This window comes from Leptonychotes weddellii, chromosome 2, assembly GCF_054177405.1.
Source record: "Leptonychotes weddellii isolate Sample4059 chromosome 2, ASM5417740v2, whole genome shotgun sequence".
Lineage (NCBI taxonomy): Eukaryota > Metazoa > Chordata > Mammalia > Carnivora > Phocidae > Leptonychotes > Leptonychotes weddellii.
In genome coordinates this window covers 122,988,332-123,015,208 of record NC_138370.1, presented here as the reverse complement: position 1 = coordinate 123,015,208, position 26,877 = coordinate 122,988,332, and the positions used below count along the sequence as shown (strand labels likewise).

General features: G+C 39.5%; 1 protein-coding gene across 1 annotated transcript in view; it reads right to left on the bottom strand.

Annotated features, from left to right (window-relative positions):
- Window positions 1-26,366, bottom strand: part of CCDC158 (coiled-coil domain containing 158) — a 48,848-nt gene extending 22,482 nt beyond the window's left edge. The window contains exons 1-11 of the mRNA XM_081813145.1: window positions 26,196-26,366; window positions 21,600-21,817; window positions 17,135-17,244; window positions 16,694-17,021; window positions 16,036-16,112; window positions 15,112-15,222; window positions 13,709-13,823; window positions 7,410-7,529; window positions 5,450-5,647; window positions 3,871-4,353; window positions 804-993 (exon numbers count right to left, since the gene is read on the bottom strand). Coding sequence (XP_081669271.1) covers window positions 804-993; window positions 3,871-4,353; window positions 5,450-5,647; window positions 7,410-7,529; window positions 13,709-13,823; window positions 15,112-15,222; window positions 16,036-16,112; window positions 16,694-17,021; window positions 17,135-17,244; window positions 21,600-21,817; window positions 26,196-26,262 — 2,017 coding nt within the window. The 5' untranslated portion in view covers window positions 26,263-26,366. The remainder of the gene's footprint in view (window positions 1-803; window positions 994-3,870; window positions 4,354-5,449; window positions 5,648-7,409; window positions 7,530-13,708; window positions 13,824-15,111; window positions 15,223-16,035; window positions 16,113-16,693; window positions 17,022-17,134; window positions 17,245-21,599; window positions 21,818-26,195) is intronic.
- Between the last annotated feature and the right edge of the window lie 511 nt (window positions 26,367-26,877).

Sequence of the window (26,877 nt, the reverse complement as noted above, 5' to 3'; positions counted from 1 at the left end):
TCCTGTGACCCGTTCTATAGAGGTCTGGCTCCCCGCTAGCCGAGAACCTGTTGTGTTTCTAGGGCCTATTGCAGTACCTGGCCTAGTAAATGCTCAGGAATCCTTGACAGTGTGTATGTGCGTGCATGCGTGTGTGTGTGTGTGTGTGTGTGTGTAGTAAATGATACCCGCACCACACCAATCGTGAACTAGAACTTGTTTTTAAATCTAAGATCTTAATTGATCTTAATTGATTTTTCAAGAAATCTACACAAGTCTGTTTATACATGTTGCTTCATTATGAAACCTCTAATAAAGCTAACTGACTCAAAGGCTCAAGGTGTCCACTTCCTTCACCCGTTTCTTGAAAACTCAATAAAAAGGGGTGCCCAGGTGGCTCCGTCAGTTAAGCGTCTGACTCTTGGTTTGAGCTCAGGTCATGATCTTGGGGTTGTGAGACTGGAGCCACCTGGTGGGCTCTGTGCTCAGCGGGGAGTCTACTTCTCTCCCTGTGCCTCTCCCCCTAAACACACACACACACACACAAGCTTGCACTCTCTCTCTAAAATAAATAAATAAATCTTAAAAAAAAAAAAACAACTCAGTAAAGAATTTCATGGACTCTGAGGGTTGACTAAAATTAACAGTTAATGAGTGTAAGATATGGGAGCCCTCTAAGCAGAAGCAGGATTTTGGGGCAGCATAATTCTCCCTGTTTATGATGTGGGATGAGTGGCCATTTTTTGCAACAGTCCTAGCATCCATGCTGGACTTCACTGGCAGTGCTGTGAGTTGTCAGCAGAATTTGAACTGAAGTAACATACCTGTAAGACTGTTTAACTCACTCCTACTAGTTTTCACCTCATTTAATAACTGATCTCTCTCCTGTTTGATGTCCTTCACTGCACGGAGCCTCTCAGAGCCTGCATTAACCAGCTTCACCTTTTCCAGCTCCAGGTCACTCACTCGGGCCTCAAGCTCCCGTATCTTTGCATCTTTTTTATCTTTTAAAATCTAGATATAGGGATAAATACAAAGGACAGAGTAAGAAGTAAAAAAAATATATGTACAAATACTTATATTGGACATTGTATTAGTATCCTCTTTGTATTTAATATCTTTTCACTATTTCCTAGAATATTAAATTTCTATTTTATTATAAAGCCTCAAGAGTAAATGGGAAAGCAAATGGAATACTTTACCTTTCTTTAACCTTAGATGTCAATTTCCAGTATTGTTTGCAATAACTCATTATTCCTATTCTTACTTTTTTTTTTTTTTCATTTCAAAGAGAAAGGTACTGAGCACCTACTCTGTGCCCGGCACTATTTTACATGTTGGGATAGAGCAGCAGGGCAGGGACTGGGGTGAGGCAAGTGAGGCCCCAGGTGAGCGGCTCCCTGAGCTCTGAGTCCTAGGTGCCTCACTAACATTACCCTGTCCCAGGCATGAGTAGCAGGAAGCTCGGTCATTGTCCCCAGGGGGCTTACATTCCAGTGAGAGGACACAGACAACAAATATTTAATAGGTAATAATAAGTGACCAAAACAAAGAATAAAAGAAGGTGGGGGGTGGAGGATGAATGCAGGGGAGGGGCTCTGCATGTAAGAGGTCAGTTGGTATGTAGAAAAGAGCCCAACTGCTATTCTTATTAAAGCCTGCAAAGAGGTTGGCCCTTGGCTGGTGTCTGGGAACTTGGATTTGGGAGGGTTCCCACCACTCCAACTGATAAGAGTAGCTCACTGTACCTAAACCAGTTCTGCAGTCAAAATGATTTATGCGGAGCACCTGCTTTCCTTCTGTAAGTCTGGAATAGTTGTCAGGCAATGGGTGTCGGTGTGACCAGTCCCCAGTATAAAAACCCTGGGGACTGAGTCTCTAATGAGCTTCCTGGTCAGCAACATGTGACATGTACTGTCATAGATTGTTGCTGGGGGAGTGAAGTATATCCTGCACGATTCTGCAGGAGAGGACTTTTGGAAGCCTGTGCCTAGCTTCCTCCATGTACCTTTTCCCTTTGCTGATTTTGCTTTACATTATTTCACTGTAATAAATTGTACCCGTGAGCATAACTATATGCTCAGTTCTGAGTCGTCCTAGCAAATGGCTGAACCTGTGGGTAGTCCTGGGGACCCTGACCCTCTCTGCTGAGCAGAAACCTCAAAGAGGGAGGTAAAGGAGCAAGCCACGTGACAGGCTCGGGGACAGCTCTAGGCACAGGTAATGGGTTCAGGGAAGAGCAAGTCCATCAGAATGGCTGGTGGAAACCAGAATATGCTACCCCAAACATGCCTCTTTGGCATTAGGATTATTTTGAGCTGATTATTTTGAGAAATAGATACAGGAGAAGGTCTGAAAACAGAAGGTACCCTTTAAGGGGTACTTATACTTATAAAGGAAGTCTCCATTTATAAGGATGTCTCCCTCTCTGACCAGGAAAGGAAGGATGACTCTAAATTATGAGAGAAACTTATCAATGGGGAAAGCATGGCTTAAATCTGCAAAACAAACCTCATTCCTTTATCCATAGTTTTCCTGGTCACCTTCCATGACTTGCCTCTCCACATCCTTCTTTCAGCTAAAGATGGTATTTAAGCCTGACTTCTAAGCCACCTGAGTTACTCATTTCCCTGGGTTTCTCCCTTGTATATATGAGATTGATTGATTTTAAGATTGATTTATTTGAGAGAGATATATAGAGATGGGAGAATCAGAGGGAGAAGCAGACTCCCCACCGAGCAGAAAGCCTGAAGTGGGGCTCAATCCTGGGACTCCGGGATCAGGACCTGAGCCAAAGCAGACGTTTAACCAACTGAGCCACCCATGCACCCCCCTATGAGATATATTAATAAACTTCTTTGCTCTTCTCTTGTTGATGTCTTGGTTACTGAGAATTTAGAAAGACAGAGGGAGAAGGATTTCTCCTCCTCTACATTGGAGTGGACTGAGAATGGGGAGGAAGTAGTCAGAGATGAAGTCAGGGAGGGAGCCATGGGCAAGACTGGCCTCAGAGGCAATGTAAGGATGTGAAAGTTCATCCTGAGTGAGATAAGAAGCCATTGGAGAGTTTTGAATATGGGAGTGATAAAATGTAACACTTTAAAATATAACTCTGGCTCCTGTGTGAAGCATAAACGGTGGTGGGGGTGAAGGTAAGAGTGCTCTTGCAGTGGCTGCACTCCCACCAACAGTGCATAAGTATTCCTTTTTTTTTTTTTTTTAAAGTAGGCTCCATACCCAGCATAGAGCCCAATGCAGGGCCTGAACTCACGACCTGAGACCAAGACCTGAGCCAAAATCTACAGTCAGATGCTTAACTGATTGAGCCACCCAGGGACCCTGAGTGTTCCTTTTTCTCCACTTGCTTGCCAACACCTGTTGAAGATGGGCGTCTTCTCTATGCTATGTGTCCAAGTCCAAGTTGGTGTTGTATGGAAGTGTGGAATCACTATCTTGTACACCTGCAACTAATATGACTATGTTAACTGTTCTTTTTTTCCACAGATATGGAAGCCAAGACTGAGCCAACAATGCAGTGTTTTACAGTCACTGAGTGGTGAGAGATGGGATTCAATGAGAGGTCTGTCCAGAGAGGGAGAAAATACTTCAAACTGTGGGATCAGAAATGACTTCTGAGGAAACTGGATTTTCTGATTTTTTCTCTTTCGTATCAGTAGTCCTGAACCATTTTGGGGCCACCCACTCCTTTCAGAATCTAACAAAAGTAGGGATCCTTTCTCACAAAAACACACAGATGCACAGATACTTTCAAACAATCTCTGGGGTCCACAGACCATCTTCACAGAGCCCATCTTCAGTGACTTAAGTCAACTTCCTCCTGAGGGGAAAGATATTGCAGAAGCTAAGCTGCTAAAAAAACTCTCTACAGACCTTGAATTCCTGTAGCTCCAGTCTCCTATCATTGATCTCCTTCTCGAGCTGAGCCTTTTCTACTTGCATGGCGCCAGCAGTTCGTCCATGCTGGCCAACCAGCTGTGTCATGTTTTCAATCTGCTGTCGCAAAATCTCGATCACCTTGTCCTTCTCTGCCATCTGTAGCCTGAGGGCCTCACACTCGGTCTGCACGTTTCTGAGGTGATCTCCCTCTGTTTTCAAGTGCTGTAGCTCCTGCAATTTCAAGTCCACCCGGGAGCGCAGCTTTGTGATCTCTGAATTGGTAGCCTCAATGGCTCTCTCTTTTTCCTGGAGTGAAGCGGTCAGGTCCGATACGGTCCTCTCTGAGCTCTCCAGGGTCATCTTCTTGGCGGTCAACTCTTCCACCACTTTGCGGAGCATCTCTTTGGTGGATTCAAGCTGAGCAGTCAAGGAGGACACTTTTTCTAGACTTTCATTCTTTCCCTGAATTGCTGCCATCTGAGTGTTGAAGAAAAGAAAATTTCATGGATTTGGGCAGATAGGTAGAGGCAACCTCAAGAGTTTAACAAGGTAGCTCACAAACATGAAATCATGAATCTGGTATCACTTAGACTAACTCAAATCGTTTTGCTGTCAGATATCTGTACAGACCACAGACCCACTTAAGTTAATTAGACCAAGGTGGAGAGACATTAATTAAATAATACTCCTCCTCTAGAATGGCGTTCTAGTGTGGGAGCTTGGGAAGTTTCCTCTGAGGGTGTTTTCTGTACCAACTTAAATTAGGATAGGGAGAAGTGTGACAAGACTGAAGAAGCTGCTCTTCCTATTTCCGTCCAACTTGCCCCTTAATTCTACCTCTGAGAGAAAAGTGAGTAATGGCTTTTATCCAACACACACTCACATTCTCAGGTCCTTTTCCAGAAAAGAGTAAGAATCTAACTCCCAGTTGCTCCTCTCACCTTTCTTCTTGCCCAGGTTGGGCTGAAGAGTAGCAAAGTGGATTGCCTGGATTCTAAGCCAAGACTGGTCCCTCTGGTTTGCTTTCACATTTTGGGAAGCTTACTCTTTTGTGGAATGCTGTTTATGTCTCTGTGGCAAAACCTAGCATTGGACCTGTGTCCTTTCCGTACTTAAGGTTTAGGGCTGTTAATAAAGCATTCCACATTTTGCCACTAGTGCACTAAAATGGACTGCATCCATTTTGTGTTCCTATCAGTCTCAATCAGTTTGGGGGAAAACCAAAACCAAAAAAAACATCTGTTGGAAACCTTCTACCTTGCTGTTCCTCAGATCTCCTATGGCTTGATGCTTTTCTGAAATAAGCGACTATTAGGTTACCAATTTCTAGGTGAAAACCAAAAGGCAATTGGATGGCAATTTCATCACTCAACAATGAACAAAAATGAGATGAAGCTGAACATTTTATTTAATCAGTGGTCAAAAATATAGAAATAAATAACAGGTTTTTATAACTTGCTCAAAGTTATTTTTAGGCCCATACATGTTCTAAAAAAAACTCTACCAATAACATATAAAATATATTTTTCCTCTAAAGACACTATTGGGAGAAACCGTCCATGTCCTGCCTGACCTGCCGTTCCATCTGGCCCTGACACTCGCTCTTCATGGCCTTGAGGAGGGCTTCCAGGCGCTGCACCTCCATGTTCCTGTCGTCCAGCTCCCGCCGCAGGTGGTCAATGGTGATGCTGTTGCCCGTGTCCCGGTCCCACAGACGTTTATTCTGCTCCTTCTCCAGACTCAGCTCCTTCTCTCTTTTATGTAGATCAGCCTAGAAGAAGTGAGGTATGTTCCCCAACTTGTATTAAATAATTAAAGTAAAACTCTTATTTTCCTTATATCATTTTTGGAGGTTTTATGTGATTTGAGAAGCCTCTGACTTTGGAATCTTACTTTTTAATGGCTTAAAAACAATTATTTACTAGATAAATAAGTTAACATTTTGCTTACTTATAATTTCTTGCATTACAAGTACATCTCAATGGACTAGACCCCAAACAATAAAATGAAAAGAAAAACACAATAGATTTTTAAAGTCATCCTGTTTTTAAATTTTGGACTTTCTAGCAAAGGCATTATGCCTTGCATCAAGTGTGCTCCTGTAATAAAGAAATGCTCAAAAGCTTGAAAGAATAGCAATAGTAATGTGGTTAACTGCTTCAGAAATGACAGAATAGTGTTTGGTATTGGGAGTGGAGTAGCGGTTGGCTGTGAATTGAATTACCTCCCTCTCTAGTAGCTAAAAAAAAAAAAAAATACATAGTGAGTGTTTACTGTTAGCAAAAACTAAATAGAGTAGGAGAAACAAAGACACACAGATCTGCAAAGGACCTATCACCCAAAGGGAAAGGTAGGACACAGACACAAAGAACTGGAAGTGGTTTTTCATTAAAGAGACAGAGCTAAGCAACAGCAGAGAGAAATCACTAAGGAGATCAAAATACTTCGAGAAGGCATTTGAGTGGCCTTCGCGAACAGCTGGGAGGTGCAGAGATCTGTAAGAAGGGACTGGAAAGGGGTTTGTGTGGTTTAGTTGGGCATATGTAGAGAGAAAGGACTGGAACAGTAAACTGGGGCTGGATCATGAACAGTGTTGAAAGGTAGGGAGTCTTTTACGGGGAATGTAATTTTTGAATTACAGTGACATAATCAGAGTGATATTTTAGAAAGATGAGCATGACAGCACTTTATGGGCCAGACTGAAGAGGGGAAAGACTGGAGGTAGGAATCCTTGTAAGGAGACACTGCCCTGCTCCAGGTCTAATGAGGGGCTTGGTTAGAGGAGTAGTGGCGGTAAAGATGAAAAAGAGAGGGGGTCTTTCAGGGTCTTTCAATCTGCAAGATTTTCAGATTCAATCTGAGGACTCAAGGAAACACCCAGTGGGAGGGAAAGAAGTGAAGGATTATCCCAAGGTTTGGAGCTTGTCACACGCAGTCGCCAGCTCTATCTTTAGCCCTTGCCCCTCAAACGCCCCGACAGCCTATGAGGGACGGCTCCACCAGCAGAGGACGCTACACCCTGCGGAGGGGCTGGGGGTAAGAGAAATTTATTCTAGTCTACCGCTAATATCACACAAAGGAGGGCCAAGAGTTTCCTTTCCTAAATTTCTCAGCCTCTAGTACCTCTAACAGGGCACAGGCTGCTTCACTATTATGGAATCTTCTTTCCTTTTTAAAAAAAAATTTTTTACTTAAACTTCCTTTCAAATTGTCAGTGTTTCGAATGTTATTTGGCTTTAAAATAAACAGTACTACCTCAATTTAGTCGAACACATTTACCTAATTGAAAGACGGGCCGTTTGAAGACTAGCTTCACCTAACTTACAAGCTATCACTGCTTAAGGAAAAAAAAAAAAGGTAAAGTTTAGAATATTATTTATACGCAAAACTTGAATGTCAAGACAGTCTATTGTGTATGTATACACAAGTTATTATGTAAAATTCGTAATCTTATAAATAAAACCAGTTTGTGAAATATTTTGGTGAGAAACTTCCCAGAATTAATCGTATTCATATTTAGAGCATAGTCTTACCAACAGCTTTTGAAGCTGATCATCCAAATTTCCAGATTCCTGACTGAACTGGTCACGTTCTGTCCGTGCCTCGGTTAGCTCTGAGTTGGCAAGGACTAACTGCTTTTCAAGCTCTTCTATCTAAAAGGAAAGCACAAATCAATCTGACTATGTTAGTGGGGAGTATAAAATAAATAGTCTTTGGGAAACAAATGGTATTATTTGGGGGGCAAAAATAAAAGCTTATTATGTTTTGCAAAGTTTTCTAAACTTAGGATCTATATAGAATTTAATTTAGCCAGGGAAATTAGCCAAAATGAAATATTTGATACCGTTAGATATGGACATTGTCTGTAATCTTTTTCACACTATTCAAGATTTACCTTCTATGAATGTGTTGTCATTCAGTATTTAAGGAAGCTTGATGAGGCATAAATAACATTCTGCACAGCCCCCACAAACGACCTATACTATATGTAGAAGAGCTATTTTAAGACTATCAGAGTTTCAATAACAAAAGGCATTGAATATAAAAGAATGAATGGTAATAACAAGTTTTTCATTATTGTCATTATTAGTCAATTTGGAAAGGATGAATGAACTTATATGTACATAAATATATTAATTTAAAATTATTTTAAATTAAATATATTAATTTAAAATACTTATATACATATTATGTGTTCCAATCCTCATTTCCTTCAACTATAAAATGGGTGAATACCAATCTTAAAGGACTGGTATTGGTGCATTTTTCTCTCATAGACAGGGCAGCTGTTTGATCTGTGTGACTATGCGTGTCCGTATGTCAATACGCCAGAAGGCCCATCACTGTTCATAGCATCCCTACAGCTCTTGACCTGTAGATGCAAGGTAGGCGAAGAGGTTAAGATCTCAGATGATGGAGACCCCAGGTTTGGATTTTAGCTGAGCCACACAAATTCGTAATTTATTTTTTTAAAAGATTTTATTTATTTATTTGACAGAGAGAAACACGGCGAGAGAAGGAACACAAGCAGGGGGAGGGGGAGAGGGAGAAGCAGGCTTCCCGCTGAGCAGGGTGCCGGATGCGGGGCTCGATCCCAGGGTTCTGGGATCATGACCTGAGCCGAAGGCAGACGGTTAATGACTGAGCCACCCAGGCGCCCCACAAATTCATAATTTAGATACAGACATATTAAAATAATGAGAACATGTTGATACTTAGTGTAATCACTAAAATACTATTTCATCAACCAGTAATAAGAAATCCTTCATATCTACATAAATGCTACATTTCCTTCTTACTTCAACAGGCTTCCAGATTTACTATGTCAAGAATAAAACCTATTGATTGGTTTGGAGGACAAACCGTGATGAAAATTTCTTAGAAAATATATGAGCCTTAAGACTAATTTTTTCTTGATGACTCTATTTTTTTCTGGACCACGTTCATTTAAGACCTTCGTTTATTAATTCAGCACATATTTATTAGTTATATAAACACATATATATGCAACTACCTCTTTGATAAATGCTAAGTATGAATACACAGAATTTATATACCTTTAACTACACATACATATATATGACTTTTAAAAAGTACTTATATAGGATCATCAAACAGTTTCACATTTACCTACAGAGTAGAATCATAGCCTACAGGGATTGGAATACACATTTTAATATTTACATTGGACATATTTTAAAAATGACTTTATATTTGACTGTATGTTAGGTATCAGCAAGTATTTCATAAGAATTAAATGTATATAAAACATTAGGCTACCAATAGAAACGTTAAAAGATTCTAATAATCCTATAAAGAAATTCTTGCACTCTTGGGCTCCTTTGGGGGCGTATATAGAAAAAAGCCATACAATAACTCAACCTCCGTGGCATGAGTAGCTTCCTAAGGAAAGTGGAGGAATGGTATCAGCTGATATAATCCTTTCAGCTCTATTATTATTGGGAAAGACCAAATCAGCACACACTTAGTAATGACATTAGGAATACTTAGGAGAAAGCCCACAGACTTTTACTGTGGGTGGACAAATGTAATCAGAGAGGGAACATGATCAGGCTAAGAGTCAAACACTTTAGGTTCTGGTCCAGTTCTGTCACATGACCTCTCTGAATCTCAATTTTTTTTTAATCCAAAATTTGCAAAGAATATTCTAGATAATCTTTTGAAGTCCTTTCAATTCTGTGTCTAATACTTTCTCACATGAGAAGAACAGTATTAATAAAGCTGAAATTCTATAATTTCCACTTGTCTTTGGAAACAAAATACGGTCAAAGAAACAACATTCTGAGCTATAAATTTAGTAAGAACACTTTCTTTTTTTTTTAAAGATTTTATTTATTTATTTCAGAGAGAGAGAATGAGAGAGAGCACATGAGAGGGGGGAGGGGCAGAGGGAGAAGCAGACTCCCTGCCGAGCAGGGAGCCCGATGCGGGACTAGTAAGAACACTTTCAAAGTGAAGAGTTACTCATATGACTAAAACATTTTCTAGTCCAAGCTTGGCATAAACTATTTTCTCTCTGAGCAAAGTATTTGTCCATGTGCTTTAAAAGCTTAAATTAAGACCTGCTATTTTGTCCGTTTTCATTTTTTTTAAATATCCTGGATCACCCTTTGATAACATCAAACTGGATGGTAAACTTCAGGAGACCAAAATTTAAAAAAGAAAAGAAAGAAAAGAACACAGAAAAAGAAGAGAGCCAAGTCTCCTCTTTCCCTCTAGGTTTATCAAGCATCAGAAGTTCCTCCAGACCCCTGCAGGAACATTGGTTTTGTAGTTGTCAGTACTGACTCAACTGCTATAGCTCTGCTTTTACCTTTCACTTTTTAGAGGAAAAATATTTCTGTTACTTAATCAATCAAGAAGAGAAATGGAGAGTGAAAGGGAAAACCACTGAAGTAGCAGCTGAGCTGAACAAACAGCTGTACAAAACACTACAAAGCCTTCTGAAATGTCCAGAATAAATACTGACATCCGAGAGGTATATCAAAGGTTTTTTCTTTTTCTTTTCTTTTCCAATAGCAGCACTGGTTTTCCCTTTCACCATCTATGAATCTACTTTCTGTTTTGGATCACTGGACAAGTAAGTACTTGGATCTCATTCGAATCTTTACAATGATTTTAGAGACGTTCCCAATCAAGCCGAATTCTCTTTTGTTTTCTGTGCTCCGAAAGATGACACAGACATTGGATACTGAGAGGTGCTGTGGGTCAGCACAGGGGTGCATTGGCAGAATTGCACAAAGAGGTTTGCACAGACTCTTCCCGCACAGGATATAGCTCCAGCCAGTGCTACTAAATCTTTACTTTTTGAGTATGAAATTCAGCCCCAAATGCTTTCAAAGTAGGAAAAGTAAACTTAGAATCAAGATCATGAGATATTTTTGTTGTCAAAAAGCGAAAGTTAAGAGTAAAGCCAAATCTACAGAGCCAATAATGACAGCTTCTACTGGTCCAAATTCGTAAAGGGGAATTCTGGAGGTTCTCCTAAAATGGAAAGAGAAGAATAGAAAAAAGCATTACAGTAGAACACTTTTGTAAGCTACAAAAGCTACATCTACAATTTTCTTTGAAACACAGTTTCTATTTCCATCAGTATGAAAATATTTTGTTAATCTGAAGACACACACTGTCCTCCTAAAGGACAATTTATGCTTTCTAGTTGGAAAAGTTTTTTTCAGACCTATCATGTCATCCAATTTTTTAAATAATAAAGACTTTTTTCTGAAGGAGTCTGACCGCAGGTGAAAATACAATACTGTTTCTCATAAACTATGCTGATGTGTAGTATCTACACACTCATTTAAAGTTTCTTCTCACAAAAAATCTCACTTTTAATCATAGCTTTTATGTATTATTTTCTTTGATTTTTTTCCCTTAGTGTTATTTGGATAGTATACACTAATATGCTCACAAAAACAGTAGAAAATAAAATTGATTTTAAAGTTTTCATAGGCTTTAGCAATGTAAAGTCAAGGTATATGAAAATGAAAGAAATAAAGCAAGGATTTGTGGTTTTTAGATTTTATATTCAACAACAAAAACATTTCATAACAATAGAATATTTCATGACCCCCAAATGAAATCCTTTTGTTAACTAGCTTGATTTTTCACCATGTGAAAATGTCACCATGATGACATTTCAGGCCAAAGTACATTCAACTCTATATTAACATGACAAGATAATCAGCTCTCAGCGTTCCCTGACTAAAGGGAGTTACTAATAAGAGAGCCTAGTTAACCACCATCTTGGTGCCAACTCCGTATTTTCAATATGTTGTTATGAATCTCATTGATCTAGATTAAAATTAGCTAAGGTAGTATGTCCCCCTTATTTTTATTAAATGTTGACCTTTTAAGACTGACAAAATTATTGGTGATCCACTATTTACATTAGGGCAAAATAAGATAATGATTCTAACATCATATCTATATGTATCATTATATATCCACACGGCCTCAGAACATTCATATGAAAAAGTCTGCAGTCATTCATCTGGATGCTTATGCTTCTACAATGCCAAAGAGATAAATATTTATAAAAACTCAAAAGCAGTTTTTGTATTCTTTGTATTCTTTACTGTATTCAGTATTCGTTAAAATTTCCCACCATGCTCAAATTTAGAGTTGAGCAGCATGGTGCTGTATCTAGACTGTATGTCAATTAGCAAACAATGGGTGATAGCTTATGGAGGGGTCATTTTTCCAAGCAACATTACAATGGAAAGCTAGAGCACTTTCAAATTATGTAAGAAGACACAAGTGAGTTGAGTTTTGCTTAGGACTTCACAGCTTTTCAAAGGGTTTGTCAATAAACAACGAATATTTAATTTTTTTAAAATAGGTTGAATAGTGATGAATATTGGTTACTATATTGGTAAATACTGTTCTGTGAAACTCGTTTCAGTCATATGTGTATAGTAGATAGGAAGGTAAGCTATTTCTTACTGTGGGTAGTGATGAAAAATGTTTGAAAGCCACTATGGTAGAGGATCCAAATCTCATAACTGAGATTATGTAGTTTCACATTACTCTTTATTGTTTAGACTTTAGTAAAGCCATGTCTAAATTTTCTATTCTTATTGTAGCTGTGCCACAGGGAATTAAGGTCGAGGTAATTTTACATTCTGCCCTTGAACTCGAGAACCAAGGGGGAACAGCCCCCTCCTGTGGCCAACACAGGGGTGACGGGGTAACTAAATGAGGGACTGCCCGAAGGAGGGCAAATGTCTGGAAGAATTACAGCTGCAGTATTTAACTGCTTCTTCCCATGTGAAGTTTTTTTTTTTTCTTGTACTGTTACCACCCTGTAGAATTGGGCTATTTTTTAGAGGAAATCTGGCAACTTCCTTATATTCTATTTCTTCCCAATCAGCTAAGGTGTGAGAAGTTGGCTAAAAGCGATGGTTAAAACGGGAGGTTCTCTTATAGGTAGGATGACTTATTAGAGTTTGTCTTCCAAACTGAGTCAATTTGGAGATGAAAGGTAGTGTTCACAAAACAAGACACGGGGATAGCAGGTATAAACTGGACTGCCGCAAACAGGCATGGATGGTGTAGGCCCCCCTTCTCACAGGGAATGAAGAAACTGAGCTCCTCTGAATGGGAGCCCTCTGCTGGTTTTTTAGGGTCTCTACTGTTTTACAAATGCTTGCGATTAATGAAAACATAAGCTCTGGATAAATGGTTGATAGTGAACAGCTCCTCTTTAGCTATGGAAAGTGAGAGAATAAAAACAGAATATCAAATATGAGTATCTGGGTTTAAGAGGAATTGTGTGATGAAAGATGAAGATTTATCTTCCTAATTATTTTTTATTTAGACTAATCTTATTAATTCGGTTTGCTAGCCACACAGTGATTAATAACTGGGAGTTGAAGTAAAACCTAAGAGGTAGGCCCCTCAAGTACTGAGTGGTAGGGGGAGACTGCCTGGTTCCAAATCTTTGTTAGAGCTAAGCCTGTAAAAAAAAATTTAAGTGCTCTTATTTTTAACTTATTTTTTTAGAAACTTGAACAATTAACAATTAATCTGGATAAACCATTTAAATTAAAATTATTTATAATTTTTTTCAGATGTGTTCAATAATTCATCAGTTGCATCTAACACCCAGTGCTCATTACATCACGTGCCCCCTTTAAAAATTTTTTATAATTTAACATAAAACTATTTGGCATCCTCCTACTCCATCTTAAAAACTGCTTTTAATTTGACATTACTTTGATTCCTCATTTTCAAATAAACTATTAAAAAATTTGTAATTAAATCTGTGTATAATAGTGTGGAGAGGCAGAGCAGCCAAATCTAACCTCACCTTGTCTTCATACATCCTTTTGGCTTCTCTTAACTCAGAACGTAGCTGAGAAACAGTAGATTCCAGATCACTGAGTTGGCGCATATACATTGAATTTTGGTTTCTTGCTTGTTCTCTAAGAAGAGTTTAAAAGGGGAATAAAAGCAAACAGCAAACTAAGAATAAGTGTGATTTAGATACTGCCACTAGTTCTTTTATATGGCATTAACTAGGTGAAAAGTCTTTGATTTTCCAAAATTTCTTCTTAAAAGCTTCAGTTCAACCATGTTGTTAAGTGCTGAAACTAGATAGTATATATTGGAGTTCATTTGTACTATTTTCTCTCTACTTTTGTATATGATTGAAAATGTCCCAATAAAAGGTTTCAATACATATAAGCTCAAATTACAAAATTATTTATATGTATACATATACGTTTTGTTTATATATATTTACACATACACATGTGTTTTTGATTGATCCTATCAGTTGTAATATGAACAATATTTAAAACACCCAATTTCAAGAGGCCTAAATACTTGCAATACTTTTTTTTTTCTCCCTAAGGGAGAATACAGGGTGCAGGGGTGGCGGCCGCTGCCCCAGGCCTTGGCTACACATCGCGGACCCACATGCAGCACTCCTGTCCACCCCCTGGCCAGCGAGGACAGCCTTACAGGGAATACGTGTCTAACCCCTGGCGTGCAGACGGTACCGGCCTCTGGTCACACTGTTCTTGAGCACAAGGTGCGCACTGCGCCCGCTGCCTGCGAAGGATCAGGGAAGACTGAGCCCACCATGCCCACGCCCGGTCCTCTCACACAGCTCATTGCTTACGGGCCAATAGGACGTGCTACTCCTAGTGACTGGGGCCTTTAGAAAGGCAGTCACAACATACTCAGTGCACCAATGGGGGAGACAGACGTGGACAAGGCGCCACAGTGACATCCCTTTAGTTGCTGTGTAAAGTACTGTTGCATAAAAGAGGAGAAAAGCCTAAAGAAAGAACTTCTAGTCGCTCTCCTATTTCCTACTCTCAAAGGAAATACCCCCTGCTCCTGTTCCCCCATCACAACGGGCCTCAGCCCTCAGCCGCGGGCTTGGCTGGCCTCTAGGGTGGGCCTGAGTCACGCCTGGAGCCCTGTCCTGCTGCCAACCTTGTCACCCTAAACAGCCCCCGCAACAAACTGGACAGGTGGAGGGGCGCAGATACCTTCTCACTTATGCCAATAATACTTCTTATATGGTCATATAATATTATCTTTAAGTAATCTCTTCCATTCATTTGAATGTGAGAGAAGTTTTACTTTCTTGTGAGATTTTAAAGCCAACTTTAAAAGATCTTAGGACAGAACATTAATGAAAACAGTATCTCTAAAATGAAGATAAATGATACCAATTTCAAACCACCAGGACACACATACTGAATGATTTCCAGTTGACTCTGGATGCTATTGGCTTGACTTCGAGCACTGCTAGCTTTCTCGGTAAGTCCTGTTATTTCGATTTCATGTTCACTTATTAACTGCTCAATCCTATAAAAAGAATGTGGTGTTTGTTATTTGATACATAAGATTTTCCTTGATTATGAATTATTCCAAAAATTAATGGTTTTCAACACTCACAAATTGAGTATTTTGCTTTGACTTTGAACATGGTGCTCATTTTAAGTTTTGGAATTCGGATTTTTTTTTTTTTTTAATTTTACAATGGTAATAAGTTACAAGTACTATATATTATATGACACACATAGGGAAGTTCCTATAAGCCAAACATATTACAAATACAACAACAGGTTTTTAAATATTTACACTAAATCATAAAGACTTTATATCATAAAGCTTTACATTAAGCTCAAGTCAGGTTTTGTCAACAAATGAATGACAAAAGACTCTCTCTTTGACCAAACTTTAGTCAGGCTCCTCTGAGTCATCTTGTAGGCCTTGACCTTGGCACCCATCAACCCTTCCCCCAACCGCCCTGGCCTGCCCAGGCTTAGTAAGAATCTTGCTAAGTCAGTTTAGTGAGAATCCCCCCACCCTTGATGTCTCCACTGCCCCACTCACCTGCTCCTTGGCTGTAAATTCCTACTTCCTTGGTTGTATTGGGAGAGCTGAGTCTCATCTCTTTCCCCTAACACAGAATCCCTATTGCAAAAGCCTTGAATAAAGTCTTCCTGAACCTTTTAAACAAGTGTCAGAAAAATTTTCCCTTTCACATGAACTTGCCACAAACCAACGAAGAAAACTTTTGTTTCAGAACATTTTCGATTTTGGAATTGCTGATGAGGGACTGTAAACCTATGGTTTAGTTCACTATGACTTTCTATACTTCAGTCAGAAACCCACCTATCTTGATGTTGTTGAAGAAGCAATTCTATTTTATTCTGTGATTCAGACTTCAGTGCTTCAAGCTGATCCTCTACCTAGTTATAAAAAAGAGATGCTAATTTAGGGACTGGTAAATCTACATCTTGGAAACGTTGGAGATTTTCCAACCAAAGGACCACTTTATTGTTTTTAAAGATGTTATTTATTTACTTGTCAGAGAGAGAGAGAGAGAGAACCCTTGTGTGCACAAGTGGGGGGTAGGGGCAGATGGCGAAGCAGACTCCCTGCTGAGCAGAGAGCCCAGTGGGGGACTTGATCCCAGGACCCTGGGATCATGACATGAGCCAAAGGCAGACGCTTAACTGACTAAGCCATCCAGGCATCCCTAAAGGAACACTTTAGAAAGAAGCAAATAAAAGTAATATAGAAACCGAATACATTCTATCACTGCATTTTATTAGATTGTTTACTTTGGTTGGTTATACTCTCATGAAGCCATACAGGTAAATCAAGCTAGTTCCCTTAAAGTATTGAGACATCATTGTAGAAATAACTGTTATTTTAGAGAACAAAAATGAGAACTTGGCTTACTTTTAAGAACTTAAAAAATTATATACCTAATACTATTCTCTTAATGAATTTTAATATAAAATTGAATAGTGTTCTCACCACTTACTGGAAATATCCTCCCTTTAAGATAAGAAATCTCTGTGTCTAATTCTCTTAGGATTTTACTAATAGCCGAGCCCATGTTGCGGAAGTGGAGAGTAGACACGCTCTCGTGTTCATATATTTTCTTGCCTGAGGCTTCTTCAAAGTCAGCTAGGATTGATCGGATTTCTTGAAGCACTCCCTCATGGCCAAGCATCATCTTTCTCAGCTGCTCTATTTGTGCGTTGCTATCTTTCAGCATGTCCTCCTTAAGGCATTTGGCAGCTTCAAGTTCATGAACTGTATTTTGAAGCTGATTTCTTAAATCCTCCTGGGACTGACTCTCCCTTCGTCTATGAAATAAATGAAAGAGAAGAAATAATATTGATAAAATTCATATTCACACAAGTAGTTTTATACTACAAAGAGTAAAACTTTAAAATAATTTTAGGTAACGATGCCCAACCTGATGTCAGCCATGGCATCTCTCTCCATTTGCATCTCTTGAAGTTTTGTTTGCAAATCAATGACTGACTGCCTTAAGTAAAACTTTTGTTTCTCATGCAATTCATTGCTCTGAAAAAAAAAAAATGCCATGCAAATCAGCCTTTACCAGAGGAACATATTTCCTTAAATTATTAGGAAATTCCTAATAATTTCCAAAAATCCACATATTACTAATTTATTTTTATGTGTACTTCCTTCTCCTTTTACCATATTGCAGGGCCTAATTAATCATTTCTTACCTAGATTACTGAACTATCTTAACTTGTATCACTGTCTCAAGCTTGGCCCCTTTCAAAATCTATTCTTTACTTAATAACCAAAACACTATTTCTAAAACAAATCAGACTTCTACCTCAAGATATAGAAATAAGTTTTATTTTTGAAAACAGGAAAACTGGTTAAAATTCTGTATACAGAAAAGTCAATCCCCACTTCCAACCCACTTAAAAACTTGACAGCAGACAACCACCCCCCAAAAGTCAAGGTGTTCTACCACAGAGAAATTCACTAAGATCTCTAAAATCAGGCACTGCGAGACCTCCCAGCATAAAAATTGATACAATGTAATCATCCCAAAGCAAAGCCATCAAGTTCTGCCTATTGCTAGACAGCTTGCCATCAGCTTTTTTATTGTTCATCCTTGAGTATGAACAAAAACCAACCAACCAACCAACCAACCAACACCACTGTACACCTAAAGAAAGGTTATAAAATAAAAAACGGAGACCAAGGTTAAACAAAGAAGCAAACACGAGAAAAAAAGGATCCAAGGAAACAAAGTAATGCAGCAATAGAAGAACACTTCCGGAAACTTGTATTTGCAGAGAAATTTGAGAGACATCACAGCTGTAAAGTAAGAACGAAATACTATGCCAAGGAAGTGACCAAGTGAGAACTGAGTTCTTGGAAATTAAAAATATGCTTGCACACTAAAAAGCTGCAATAGAAATGTTAGAAGTCAAGAAATGTCCCCCCAAAGTAGGAAAGTAGGTAAAACTTTTGAAAGTAAAGGTAAGAGATTTAGAGGTATAACCTAGGAGATAACATATGACCAATAGGAGCCACAGAATGAGAGAACTGAGAAAACAGAGGGAATGAAACTATCAAAGAAAAAACAAATCAAAGCTGAAAAGTACAAATCTGTGGACCAAAGGATCCACTGAATCCCCAGCACAATGAATGAAAAAACTAAAATCCACACCTAAGCACATTATGGTGGATTTTCAGAGACAGAAGACTCTAAAGCTTCCAAAGACAAACCTCAATTAAGTAAAAGCATATCATCCAAAAAGGAGCAAGTTTCAGACAGACATCTACTTCTCAGTAGCAATATGAAACGCAAGGACACAGTATTTTCAAAGGACTGAAAGAAAATGACTTTCAACTTTATCCAGCTAAATTAAGTAAAAGCATATCATCCACAAAGAAGCAAGTATCAGACAGACATCTACTTCTCAGTAGCAATACGAAATGCAAGGACACAATATTTTCAAAGGACTGAGAGAAAATGACTTTCAACTTTACCCAGCTAAAGTCATTCTCAGAATGCAAAGATCCATAAAATGTATGCACATATACCCTTTAAGTTTCTAAAGATGTGCTTTGACTAAATGAAGAAGTAGATCAAGAGAAAGGAAGACAGAAAACAGTGAATTCTGGAAATCATGGATCCAATCAGGAAAGCAATGCAAAGAAGAAAACAGTTATAGACAGACCTAAGAAACTCACCTAGACTGGAAAATAGGACAGAAGACTCCTGAAGAGTCCGGGATCAAAGGAGGATTTGAGAGAAAACCTACATGACGGTTCTTTAAAAAAAAAAAAAAAAAAAGATCATATGATAAAGGCACACAGCATTAGGAAAAAGAAAGGCAAGAATAACCATCAGGAAAGGGGCGCCTGGGTGGCTCAGTTGGTTAAGCGTCTGCCTTCAGCTCAGGTCATGATCCCAGGGTTCTGGGATCAAGTCCCCACATCGGGCTCCCTCCAACGTAAGAGTCTGCTTCTCCCTCTCCCTCTGACCTTCCCCCACCCAGCTCATGTTCTCTCTCTCATTCATTCTCTCTCAAATAAATAAATAAAATCTTAAGAAAAAAAATAACCACCAGAAAAAACACTACACAGGAAAGGAAGTGTGATAGGATACTAGCTGGTTCTGCAATTGACAATGTTTATATAGCCAATATAAGGTTAAGGCCCTCTATCTTTTCCTCTTATAGTTCAGGTGAATGACTACAGTATAATCTGAACTTTGGATGGCAACAGTGGAAATGGAAACAGATCTGAGAAATATATATGAGGTACAATGGATGGACATGGTGATAAAGTGACACCAGGGAAGAGGTATCAAGAACAAATGAGGTTTGGGGGACCTGGATGGCTCAGTTTAGCATCTGACTCTTGATTTTTGGCTCAGGTCATGATCCCAGGGTCCTGGGATTGAGCTTCACATCGGGCTCCCTGCTTGGTGGGAAGACTGCTTCTCCCTCTCCCACTCCCCCTGCTTGTATTCCTTCTCTCACTGTCTCTCTCTGTCAAATAAATAAAATCTTAAAAAATAAATAAATAAAGGGGCACCTGGGTGGCTCAGTCTTTAAGTTTCTGCCTTCGGCTCAGGTCATGATCCCCGGGTCCTGAGATCGAGCCCCACATCGGGCTCCCTGCTCAGCAGGAAGCCTGCTTCTCCCTCTCCCACTCCCCCTGCTTCTGTTCCCTCTCTCGCTGTGTCTCTGTCAAATAAATAATAAAATAAAAATAAAAAATAAAAAATAAATAAATAAATAATCTCAGCCACAGACTGTAAATGTGTACATAGAAAGGGCCGCATCTTTTCTAGCTTTATATATCCAGTACCTAGCACATGTGTTACATAGAGGCTCATGCTAAATATTACAAGTATCCAAATAGTCCTGTTATTTATTTAGAGATTTAACACATATTTACTGGGAGCCAATCAAGTGTCAGATACTCTGCCAGAGGATGGACAGGGAAAATGAATTAAGACACTGTTTCTTTCCCTCACTGGTATCTCTGTGCTCGCTCCATCCGTCCGTCCATCCATCCATCCATCCATCCATCCATCCACCCATCCATCCACCCAACCCACCTATCCTCTTTATTAGTGAACTTATCATAAGGTATTATGACTATTTGTTTATATACCAGATCCTCTTCAAGTCTATGAACCCCTTATGAGTCCTACCTTATTCATCTCTGTATCCCTGTACATAATACAATAGTACATGATTTTTAGCACTTAATGAAGTTGTAGTTTTTTCCCTAAATGTGCTTACACAGTCTGAATGAGGTAGAACAAGGTGTTAATGAATAACACGAACTAAATACTACAATAGACATGTGCACACAGGGCAACAGCTGTACAGAGGAGAATATACCTAGTCCTGTTTAGAGCAAAGGATTCAGAAAAGGAAATGCTTGAGCTGAGTCTTGATGGATAATAAGAATTTGCCAGGCAGACAAGGCAAAGAAGAGGAAATGGCCTGGGCAAAAGCATGAAGCTTTAGAAGAGCATGCTATCTCTAGGAACAGCAAATAGCTAAATATTGCTGGAATGGAGGGTACATTTGGGGAACAGATAGTAGATGAAGTTAAAATATACAGAGAGGGGTTATATCATGAGAGGCTTTGTGTACAATGGTTAAGTTTCACTTTTAGAAGACTACAGACTACTGGGACACAGTTTACAACTGTAAAGCTGGCTTAAGCTGGCTTCATTCTACATAAGATCTACTTAAAAATTTTTAGCAAATATAAAAATAAAATTTTAGCAAATAACTTCTATATACTATTTAGTTATCATATATACACATACATCTAAAAACCTATCCCCACAACTGCTTTATAAAGAAAAACAAGGTATCAGGGCCCCTGGGTGGCTCAGTTAAGCATCTGCCTTCAGCTCGGGTCATGGTCTGGGGTCCTGGGATTGAGTCCCATGTTGGGCTCCCTGCTAGGCAAGGAGTCTGCTTCTCCCTCTGACTTTCCCCCCTTCTTGTGCACTCTCTTGCTCTCTCAAATAAATAAATAAATAAATAATTTAAAGATTTTTTTTAAAAAAGAAAAGAAAAACAATGTATCATGATAGCAGGACAGCAGGCCCGAACCAATTATTATAATTACAGATAAACATCGTTAATTATAACATTTTGAGCTATTCAAGTTTAATTAAAATTAACAATGAAACCAGGGCATTCTGACTATTAACAAGAGAAAAATAGGTATATAAACTTCATGTGCCCAATTTTTAATACTGAAATAGAAGGCATAAGCCAAATTAACTAGTTTAACCAATAAATCCATCATTAAGTGTTTCTTTTAGTAAGTTTAGGTTCTGTTCCAAGGCAACGTGCCTCATTGTCATTCCCAAATGGCATAAAGTACTAGAAGAAAAGAACGCAACTCACTTCATTTAGTCTTCTCTGCAGATCTTTGACTTGATGTGAATATTCTTCCAAAACACGTTCAATGTGTTCCTTTCCAGGGTATGGGATGACTTTTCTAGGAGAATCAAGTTCCACTTCATATTTGGGGAAAAAAGGAATTTGTGTCAATGTCCCAGCTGAAGATGTGTTTTCAATTATTGTACCACGAATAGATGACATAAAAAATGGACTTGAAGAACCTAAATATTAAAGAATTAATCAATCAACTTACTAATAAAATAATTTTGTGGTAAACATTATCCTAGGTGATTTCCTTAATGAACCCTGAAGATGCTCAAGGTCTTGGGGAAAATAGACGAGTAAAAGATTGGTAAGAGCTCTGAGAGAGACGGGCACTAGGTAAAAAGGAGATTAGGGAAGAGGAGGGAGTTTTACTTGATAGCAATCAAGTGATACCTGAGCTGAATGAACCTTGAAGTATATTAAGGAGAAGAGGAAGGGCATTGCAGGCAGTGGGAACACCACAATTATTGGTGAGGAGGCTTGAAACAGCACAGATATTCCGGGTGACAGGAAAAGAAGTAGCCAGATATGAGAATGAGGATATAAGCCAGATCTTGAAGGACCCTGTGGTCATGCCAAGGAGCTTGAATTTCATCTTGAAAGCTTCGGGAAGTCATTAGTGGATTTGAGAGTAAGAGAGTAGTTAACTAGGTTTGTGGTTTGAAAAAGCTGTCTGGCTTCAGTGTGGAGAATGCACTGGATGGGGATAAAACTGAAGTAGAGAATGGAGCTGGAGAAGGCTTTCAACGATGCAGGCAAGAAATGGCAAGCGTCTACCCCAAAGCAGACAGTGGTGACAGACAGAAAGGGTGTGGACTTGAGAAATATATGTGGTAAGTAAAAGACAGGGGGGTGTCAAAGATCTCTACTGGGTTTTGAGCTTCAACATCCAAGTAATGCTGTTTGATTTGTGTGTTCAGGAGTATGTGTTGCTTCAGAGATAAGGATTTGGGAATCATCAGCATTTGAATTCTAGTGAATCCCTGAAGTCAATGGGATCATCCAGAGACAGTAGTATAGAATGAAAAAAGAGGACCAAGAAAGAGTACTCTGAAGAAATACCAATATTTAAAGGGAAGATAAGGAAGTAAAACCCAGGAAGATTCACAGAAGAGCCACAGAGATATTAGAGAATTATATTCAAGAAACACCACTGGTTTGGACTGAGGGACAGAGACAGTGTGAGATGAAAAGAGACCTTCCAAAAAGCAGAAACCCCTCAGCTGAAAACATACGCTATCTTTCATATAAAGGAAGGAGGTCTCATGGGGCACCCAGGTGGCTCAGTTGGTTAAGTATCTGCCTCCGGCTCAGGTCAAGATCCTAGAGTCCTGGGATCGGGATGGAGCCCCACATCTGGTTCCCTGCTCAGTGGGGAGACTGCTTCTCCTTCTCCTTTTGCCCCTCATCCTCCCCCTGCTCGTGCTTGGGTACACACTCCCTCTCTCTCTCTTTCAATTACATAAATAAAATCTTAAAAAAAAAAAAAAGGTCTCAAAGTTAGACCCAAGAGTCCAGAGAATTGCTCCAAGAACCATGAGGAATTATTCCCAAGCCTGAGTCCTAATCAGGGAACGGGAAACCTGTGCTCAGCCAGATTTCAGAATCGTGATGGACCGTGTGCCTCCTGTTTTCCCCATTTGGAATGGTAGTTTTGATAGATGTGGCCCTGCCACTGTACGTTGGCTGTCACAGGTCTTCAGATGAAGAGGAACTCAACTCAGGGAGCCGTACTTAAGGACTTACAACTGAGGAGCTTCATCCATACCTGAATCTAATTTCAAAAAAGAGATTCTGGCCTTTGAATGGATGGATGCTGTAATGGGATGAGACTGTTAAAGGCCTTCTTGGGAGAGAGTGAATGTACTTTGTAGGTGAGAGAAATGTAAATAATTTGTGACCAGAGGTGGGCAAACTGTGGTGCTCTGAAAGTATGTTCATAAATTCTTTGATGGTCCTCCCTTTAATAGGTAGAGGTTAATTTCCCTCCTCTTTGTAAGAAAGGAGAAATAAGAGTGAATGTGTTAAGCATGTGCACACGTATGTCAGGGGAAAGGGGAAGCAATTACTTACTTTTGCAAAAAGAAACCCTGGAAGAATAAAACAGAAACTCATGAAAATGGTTAGCTACAGGGGTATAGGGATGGGTAGAAATAGAGTGGAAGGGAGAGGGATGGCAGCAAAACTCTACTGAATATATGTTTTCATTAAGTTTTTACTTTTGAGCCATGTACATGTTATACATATTCAAAAAATAAAATGAAGTTGAATACTAACAGAAATAAACCTAAGGGTATAGAAAGTTTGTAACATAATGTCACAAAGAAAATAGTTCCTTAAAATAACTTTAGAACACAGTACTCTGTGGTCTTCGTGAGCCTCACTTAGCTGGGAAGTTGTTCATGGTGGTAGCATGGTTATAATTCTGAAACGCTTTTGTATGGACCATGCAAGAGAGAAAATGAACAAATATGCTGAAGGTTTTGGAAACTAGAATTTCACTGTAGGGGAGATGCAGATATGGAATGAGAGAAAATGAGGAAGAACTCCACGGTTCTGGATTTGAATTTGAGTTATCCATGTGAATTTATGATCAAAAAAATCTATTTTGAAACTTTATCCACTGAATGCTCCTCTAGCATTATCAAGGACACAGATGAGATAGGACACTACGACTGTGAGGTGACAAACTGATGGAAAATCCACAATTTGTGTATTTTCTCTAGGAGAATCTTCCAGAAGCCCAGTACAAAAATGGAGAAGGCAGTCAGCCTGATAAAGATGGAGGTTTTCCTGTAAGAGTGCAACAGAAGAATACGAGAAAAAGTTGAAGAGATTGGCAAGCGGTTGGCTGAAAAAATGAATGATAAGAGAAAGTGAGGATAAGAAGCGGTATTACTTTAGGAGAAAATGGCGGAACCAGAGTAGTTGTTCTCAACCCTTACTGGAAATCAGTATCACCTGGGGAGTCTAAAAAAAAATCCAGTGGTACCTAAGCCCCATTCCAGACCTACTGAATCAGAATTTCTAGGTGTGGATCTAAGCCATATAAATGTTTAAAATCTCAAAAAGTGATTCTGACATGAAGCTGTGGTTGAGAATCACTCCTTTCATGAGGCAGAATAGGTGCTCTAGGAATAAGGGATTGAGAGGGTTGGAAGACAAGAGGTTGGATTTCAGAAGTCTAACAGTTCTTGGTAATAAGATCCAAGTAAGAGAAGTGGGGTGGCTAGAGTCAAGGTCGAGATGAGAAGAACTAAAAAGGTCAAGAAGCTTTAAGATCTCAGATGGGTCATGTATGAGGACAGTGATATCCTGGGATGATGATGTGCCTGAGGAGGGAGAGACAACCCAGGAGCTAAGTGCTGGTGCCCCAATGAGTACGAGGGACAGAGTGTGTGGGGAGGTGGGTGAGTGGAGTGGGCAGGGGAGACGGGTACAGCAAGGTGGAGGGACAGAGGCATCTCAGGATGGCATAAGCATCCTAAAAAGCAGAAGATTTCTCAAAGTATTTGTGCTGAAATAAAGGTGTTTAAGCAGACCAGTAAAACAACAGATCTGTAATTGCGAATAAACTTTGGGTGCATTCTTTTAGATGAGAGAGACAGGCAGGGAAAGCAGTCAGGGACCGTGCAGGCCACTTGCCTAACGGCCAGAAAGTCCATTCCCTAGCTCTCCTCTATTCTGCAGTGTGTTGCAGAGAACTACTTTTCCCAGGCTCCCTTCCCACCTTGTCTCCTGGGAGGTCACCATGGGAGGTGCTGGGAAGACCCGGAGGCCGGCCGAGGAGAAGAGAAGCTGCGCCTGGCACAACTCTGACTCCGTTCACCTGCCTCAGCTGAGCTTCTGGCCCTGAGTGGTGGTTTCCGCTCCCTCCGGGCAGCCCTCTTGGAGGTGTGAGCTCTCGTTTTCCTGCCCTCAGAACACTTCCTCTTCTCATTGTCCTTCCAGCCCCAGGCTACGCCTCCCTGGGTTGCCTCTTCCCCTGTGAGGCTTCTCAGCTCTTTCGACACCAACTCCTTGCCAATTCCCTGCACTGTTCTGCCGATTTATCCCACCTGTTACCATTTTCCTGCTGGCTATCCTTGGACTGAGATCGGTTTGGGCAGAGGGGAGGGGGCCGGAAGTAGGTCAGTAGAGATGGAGAGGGAAGAATGGATTCGAGAGCCACTGCCTACACCAGAAGGAGCATACCTGACTGGATGGGGTGGGCAGGGGAAAAGGAGTCAAAATGACACAGGAATCTGGCTTCGAGTGAACCAGGGAAGAGAAGGTGTTAGGGAAACATGGAACACGTTGTAGTCCCTCAACACGGAAACAATTTTTAAACCAAAAAAGTAATGTAAACATTTGCTAAAAAAAGTTGATACGCTATTTTTAAAAGACTAAACAGTTTCTTCCTCAAAAAGTAGAATTTCCAACAATAAACATTCATTACCGCGGTCTGTGCCCTGCAGTTAAAACCAAAACATACTAAAAAACAGCAGCCTGAATGAATATTCTGAGGGCTGCTTAATTCCAATTTTCCCATTTTGTTTGATAAAGAATACGCACCTCCATTGGATGTGACACCACTACTTGATAAAAGATCATTATTTGATTCACCAGCTTTTTGTTCCATATTAAATATTGCTACCTCTTCTTAGAGATCTTGAAATATGAGTGCTTCCCTGTTTGGTTCTTTTAGTTCTTATCTATAAAAGACAGGGATTTGATCTTTATTAATAAGGTACTATGAGAACAAAATTCATAGAAGAGGAACTGACTTTGTTCATATTTCAAATTTAGTAATAACTCTTTACCAGGAAAATATTTATACAGAAATATTTTATCACTACATAAAATTAAGGAGTGAATAGACTCTTACTGTAGAAATTGTTGCTTTTAATATCTAAGTAGCTTATTAAGGACAACCTGAAAATCAAAAACTAATACTTTAATTACGATGATGATTAGCACTCTGGTTACATGGTCGAATAATGGTAGAAAATATCTCCTTAGTGAAAAGTCACAAATTAGTTAAAAAAAATTCAAAAACCAGCAAATCGGAAATCATTAATAAAAGCTAAAAAACTTCTTTAATATCAAACAGTGCTCATAATTTTAGATTAGGCCAAGAAGACCTCTGGGTTTGGAGAAAAATGGTGGTGGCCTGATTCCAAATCTCCCCCTCATCCTCTGAAAACAGCTATAAAATCAACAAGGAGAACAAACGCATAAAAGCACATGGGCTCTA